General features: G+C 41.2%; 1 protein-coding gene across 1 annotated transcript in view; it reads left to right on the top strand.

Annotated features, from left to right (window-relative positions):
* The window catches only part of LOC119394416 (histone acetyltransferase type B catalytic subunit), a 51,932-nt gene extending 45,535 nt beyond the window's left edge, over window positions 1-6,397 (top strand). Inside the window, exon 11 of the mRNA XM_037661714.2 lies at window positions 2,567-6,397. Coding sequence (XP_037517642.1) covers window positions 2,567-2,743 — 177 coding nt within the window. The 3' untranslated portion in view covers window positions 2,744-6,397. The remainder of the gene's footprint in view (window positions 1-2,566) is intronic.
* The last annotated feature ends 294 nt before the right edge of the window (window positions 6,398-6,691 follow it).

Here is a 6,691-nt window from a genome sequence, read left to right on the forward strand (position 1 = left end):
TTGCTCAAAGAAGCACAATATCCCGTTCGTCACATGCACAGCAAATGCAATCTATCAGATACCTCTTTCATGCGGCAAGAAGTATATAGGACAAACTGGCCGCTGTATTAATGACCGGCTCCGGGAACATGCTTGTAATGTCAAGAATGGTCGCGATGGTTTCCTGGCACTGCACTGCAGCACGTGTGGCTGCAAACCGCTTTTTCATGACACCATTATCGTAGGAAAAAACAGAAATAAAACGACAAGGGAAATTATCGAGGCAGAGAGGATTTGTAGATTAGGGCTGAACTGCATCAGCACTCCCTCTCTCGGGCTTTGTCAAAAAGAATTGTCTTTCCTGAGAATGTAAAATTTTCGGGCATGGCAATTGTGAGCTTCTTGAATGATTTGTTTGTTTTTCGCATTTCGAGAGTATATATGTGTACGCTCCTCGAAATAAGCCTTGTTGGAAGTAAGCGCTCGTCTTCGTCCCCCTCTCTTGTCCTGTGTCAAATTTTGCGCTACGTGATCAGTTATATATTCCACGCTTTGCTGATATCAGTGGTGCTCACCAAGAGACGCAAGTTTGCAATTGGCGATTGGCACGTAGTTAAGGAGTTCGTAGCAGGTACCTAATGTGCTTGAGAGCCTGGGTGCGCACCAAAATGCCTGATAAGTTGAAACCTGTCTTACTAGCGAGATCTAATGCCATGTTTTATTTCACAAATGCTGTTAAACCTTAGCATAAATAAACTTCGATGAAACAAAAATATGATGTTGTAACAAACTGTTTTACTTTTCCAACTTGATATCCATAAAAGTATGTTTAGCTTTAGCCTGTATATTTAGCTTTGATATAGTGAAATGTGTTTATTTTCTATATAAATGCGGTAAAGTTTTTATTCTGGCCATAAAGGAAGACAATGATGTTTTGGCACTAGCATTTTCACTGCTCAGCCATCCGGTATTCCTGTGTTAGTTATGGAGCCTGATACTTTCACATCTCAATGTAATGAACCTCATTTTAATGAAATGAAAAGTAAAGAGTCATTTTTGTTTCCCAATTATAGCTCCATTGAAAGCCAATTTATATGCACATTTGAAAAAGATTCTGTATGCCTAAATTTCATTAAATGCAGCACTGTCACTCATTTTCAAGGTCCTTGAAGGTCCTTGAATTGTCCTTGAATTGTATTCTGTCTTTGAAAACTCTTGAATTTCAGTACCATTGCAGTCTAAAATCCACAGTGCGACCTGCTTTTCGTTGTAGATTAGCCTCGATGGGGCAAACTTTCCTTTTCAGAAACAACACACCGTGCGAGTTTGCATGTGTTCTGTTTGTTCATGCCTTTCCTATCGTTTATTTCACTCCTCACCCGTCAGGGCACCTTGTCTTGCTTTTTCTCTCTCTCTCTCTACTTATGTCCTTGTGACTTCACACTTGTCTCCTGCATTTATGCTGCTTCTTTCCCTGTCAAGCGAGCGGTGCATGTGGTTAGCACACTAACGATGGCAAGAGAAGTCTCAGCACCTGTCCTGAATATTTGTTGTGTGTCGGGAACTACTTTAGATGGCATCAAGGCTAGTCTTTCCTGCAGTATAATAATACAGTTAAAACTCGATCTAACAAAACCAGATTTTACGCAGTTCCCAGTCTAAGGAAGAAATTGGCATTTCCTGGCAGGTACTCCTAAGGTTCAACGTTGTTGTCAACCTGAACTAACAAAGCTAACTTGGAACCAAAACCGATTTAACAAAGTTTTTTCTGAAATAAATTAGTAAAAAGAACCGCTAATTTTTCCCTATTTTTTACACAAATGGCTTTTTTCTTCAAGCGCGAGTCTAACGCTATTCAGTTAAAACATCTGTCACCAATAGTCACGAGCCTGGTTTGGTTTTGACAAGGCCGCACACCACCCACATGCATGGAACGGTGATCTCAACAGTCGTGCTGTTACATACCAGATGGTACTACGTGTGGCAGTGGTTTATTGTTCCTGTAAATGCTCCCACAGGAACACTACTGTGTGCTTTCGTTATTTCATGATTTATGCGACAGATGACACTGATTGTCTCCTCGCAACTTTCTTGCTTGCCCTGCTCGCATGATCACTGCATTCGTTCTCCCCGTCTTTGCATTTCGGCTACATGTCACATTTCACATGGCTGTCTACTTGGCCTGCATCGCCTGGACCACGTATCTGAGGCTCAATGTTCGGTACACCTGAACAGACTTTTCACACGAGCACGCGTGGGTTAGCAGCAAACAGCTGCCTATGTTACACTTTTACGTTTCGAAGGACTGAAAAACCCCTTTCTCGTTGTTACAAACTTCCCGATTTAACAAAGTAATTTGAATGTGGTGATGACTTCGTTAAATTCAGTAGATGTATAAGTGCGACAAATTTAGGCAGAATTTCAAACATTGTTATACTGAAAAATCCTCGTTTGGATGCTGTTTTTTAGTCCTTGAAAAACCTGCAACAGGCCCTTGAAATTCCTCGAATATCTTCCTTTGAAACCTGTACGAGCCCTGTCCACTGGACACACTCCACAGTTTTCTTTGCATTGTCTTCTTCTGCAGAAGCAAAAAACCGACATTGAGAAGATGCAGCGGACGATGTCGCCGGAGGAGTTTCGTGCCACGTTGCAGTGCCTCAACGCCGAGAACCGCATTGAGCAGCTGGAGAGTCAATACAGAGACTTGGAGATGGAGTACAGGCGCACCATCGAGCGCTTGGCCGTCGCTCCCAGGAGCTGATTGGGCAGAAGATGCCACCACCGTTGTGTTACTGCGCTGTTTCATCCCGTGTATGGTGTGTGCGTGTTTGCTTGCTTGGTCCATGTTCCGCATGTTTTTTCCACTCGAGGGAAACTGCACACTGTTATTTCGTACGACAACACTGTTCTCGTTGCACCGACACTTTTGAAGTGGACATTTTTTCTTTAGATCTGACTTCCAAGAGGAAGCTTCTGAACGAACTTGCGCAAGCCAAGAAATTCCACTGTTCGATGTTAACTAACCCGGTTTCAACGAGTTTATTTTTGTTTCTGCGGCGTAAATGGCAAAGTTGAAGCATGCCGACTGCTTACGGCAGATATCTTGTGCAGGCCACCACTTCTCTTCTTTAAAGAATGTTTGTCAGAGATGTGGCTAATAAAAAAGTGCCAAGTTTATAACCTTTTAATTGTGCAGTGAATATGGGCATTGCAGTAATACGAACCATGTCAATAGTATGGCCAGGGTACATAAATATAGATGCAGTACAGCAGTATGAAGGGATACCCACCCCTCTTCGTGAACATGACTTGATCAGTGTTGATGCAAACAATGTAACAGTTTAATATAAGCCGTGAACTAATATCAAACTTGTAAATTTTTTACACTACGTTGCATCGTCTGTATGATGCACATTTATGTATGTACTCGTAAACAGGGTAGTTTATTTTTTCAGTTTTTCCATCCTTTAGTAAAGACATCTCAAGCGCCAAATCTGTCTGTGACAGTTGGCATCTCTCTAAATGCAGCAAAATTGCTTCCACATGTACTTAAATATGGAAATCATATGTGGCCCAAGCATAGGTCTTCCTCTTAGCACAGTCAGTAATTTGTGTGAGGAGAAGTAATCAGTCATTGCTCTGATTGTTGACACGTGTCTGCTTGTTGGTGCTAGACATGTAAAATTTGTTGATGCATCTCATGTTAATTTTGTAGGTGCCCCACTAACACAGCTGTCAATGGCTTAAAATGGAAGAAGCAAATGAGCACCCTGCTTCTTGTGTCTGCAAGGTACCTTCCTCACACAGTGAGATTTGCCTGCAGCAGACAAAGGGTTTACACCAAGGTTGACCATCTCGCAGGGGCGATTATCAAACAAACATTTGGCACGCGCGTCTACACAAACTGCCAGTATGCAGGTCTGACCGAATCGAAAGTGACGGGTGGCATGTGCATTTGCATTAGGAACCTCTTCCTCTGCTTCAATTGTCCTTGCAACCTATGATGGTCACAAGATTCCCAAGATTGCTTGGAAAAGGTAATGCAGGCAGAACTGATGACAAAAAAAGCAATGCATTTTTGTTGTCTGTTAAGAGTCTGTTCAGCAGACGAGAAAAATGCATTGCTTTTTTGTTGTCTGCTGTGTTTGCACCATCGCGAACATCTATTCGGTACCTGTGAGTTATACTGCTATTGTGAATTTGACACATGGAAAATAACTATATGAGACAAAGTTATTAGCCTTACCAAGTACTGAACTGTTGTTATTTCTTGGCGAATGCTATCAGGATTTACCCATTCTGGATGTTGCCATGAAAAAGGAATACAGTCGACTTGTGTTGCGTCAACCCTGAAGAGACCAATAAAATTGGCTGAGTTATCTGGCAGGTCGAGATAAATGGCACGAAAAACAGCGCACTGCCAACTGATTTGGCAGAATTCTCCCCAATTGTAGCACATCCCTGAATAGAACATGCACCTTTAGTCGTCCTTAATAGAAAATTAACATAAAAAATGACTTGGTACCTAAAGTATCTAGAAATTGAATGCGTGCCCCATTTTTTAGCAGGGAAAAAAACATAGCACGTCTCCAAGTCTGGCAGTGAGAAAAAGCAGAAACCGGTGAACGTTCTCCTTTCGGAAAAAAACTTTATTTACATAATCTCTGTCATCATAACGCTTAGGCAGCAGTTTATCACTGTGAAAAACAAACTATGTCATCTTCCTTACGGTTGGCGGCATCTTTGAAGCCCTGCATGTATAAAACGACTCATCAACATTCATAAACGGAATGGTGGCCTTCACCAGACAAACCACTTTGCTAGTCCGTCTTGCGACGTGCGATTCTGTGGAACACAGAAGACACGTGATGCAGCTGTTGCCACTGGCTCAACAAATGAAACAAATTATTGGTTGAAAGTGCACTTGTAATCATACTGAAACTGGTGTCTTGTTATGCTGCCCAAACTCACCGGCCATGGTAGCCATTTTGTAATAGCACTGGACAAACTAGCTCTAAGTTGTCGCGAACACAGTATTGGTTTTGTCCTCGTTTGCACTGCCATAGTAGCTTTCGGGCCAATTTTCTATGAAAAAGCAAAAAAATACTGACGCATGCATTACAATCAAATAAATACTGTAATAACTTACCGTTAGCCACCGTTTTCGGGTTAAGATCTTCCTGTGGCAGGTTGGAAATGGATGGTTTCGATGGGAGATGTAAAAATGATCGTCTAAGTTCTAATTATCTGCTGAAGGCTAACGTTCAGGAATGAAAGTTTTGCGGGGACTCTCAGTCGAGATCGAATTTATCAAATCCATATTAACAGAAGTATGCTGTATCTACCTCTGTTGTCTCGCACATTGCCAAGTGTCGTGGTTTATTAAGCAACTGAAAATTGCATGTTAAAACAAATGTTATGTGTGGGGGAATGCTGTATGCTTAAAAAAAGTGTCAAAGCAATTGTAGGGCACAGGTTAATTTCCTAACACCATAAAGAAAGCTGCTCTGTGCCATCTCGTGAAACCTTGCAAAATTAGAGAAGCCTACATACTACTACTACCCCAATCACACTTTCGTCAAAAAACTTTGATTCCATAGAAAGGAAATGTTGAACAACAGATTGCACGATGGTGGCCCAGCTGTTTGGGTCGTTATACTCGATTGTTGGCCTAACATATAGCCTCGCTTTACAGTGTTGTCTGATGGGTTGGAACATATTGTTGCCAGCATTGGTTCGAATGTGTAACATAGATCCTAAACTGGGCAACATTGGTTTGACATTGCCGTCATCTGCATTGTTACTTAGTATTGCATGCATGTTTGCAGTGCTCATGTTTTCCTCTAGTAATAGTGGTGTGAAACTGGACAATCTAAAGACATGAGCAGGCTTGAATTGGAAGCCTCTCTTTAGCACAACAGAAAAAAAAGGCCTACACTGTACAAGGCAACTATGTGTCATCATATTTAAGAAAAATCTGACTACAAAAACAAAGATGGTTACGTTCTTTTGCAGGTTTAGTGTGTCCAGTTTTCTTTTTTTCAGCATTAGCAGCTCGTGCAGTTTTGTCGGCATACGTATATATTTTATTCTTTTTTCTGGCTGAAAACATAGAAAGAGGCAGTTGTGCTCATCAGCATGTGGTAACTTGTACATTAGTCACAGTCAACTTGTGTGTGAAAGAGTGGGTGAGAACAATCATCACATTGTACGACCATGTAGTCCTGAATAATTGATCATTTAGACTCTGCTATGGGTGTTGAGGGCTGATTACTTGTAAGCCTGAATACATTTACAAATCGTACTGCATTACTTGCAAGTTGTTTTCCGTGCAGACCTGTAATTTTGTTCTACTGCACATTCTTATTCAATTTGCTGTTTTTTTTTGTTTTTGGAAATAAAGTTTTCTTGTACTATCCAATCAAGTCTGTCCTTTAGTACTGTGTTCCCACTCACACAGCTGACCACTGGCCAGCCATTCATGCTACACTCGGCGACAACTTTTCTTCGCAGTACTGTGGAAGCTACAGAACTTTCGAAATGCCTGCCTGAGCAAGCACCAAGAAATAGTACTTATTTTTATTTTCCAATTTTCAGTTACCTAGCTCGAATAAATAAAGCTTTCTTCATTATTAAAATTAAACAAGTATGGGAAGCCGTTGGCGGTAAAAAATTATTATACCCTTTAATTTATTTTCTTTTTTCATTT

Source organism: Rhipicephalus sanguineus, chromosome 5, assembly GCF_013339695.2.
Source record: "Rhipicephalus sanguineus isolate Rsan-2018 chromosome 5, BIME_Rsan_1.4, whole genome shotgun sequence".
NCBI classification, from domain to species: Eukaryota; Metazoa; Arthropoda; class Arachnida; order Ixodida; family Ixodidae; genus Rhipicephalus; species Rhipicephalus sanguineus.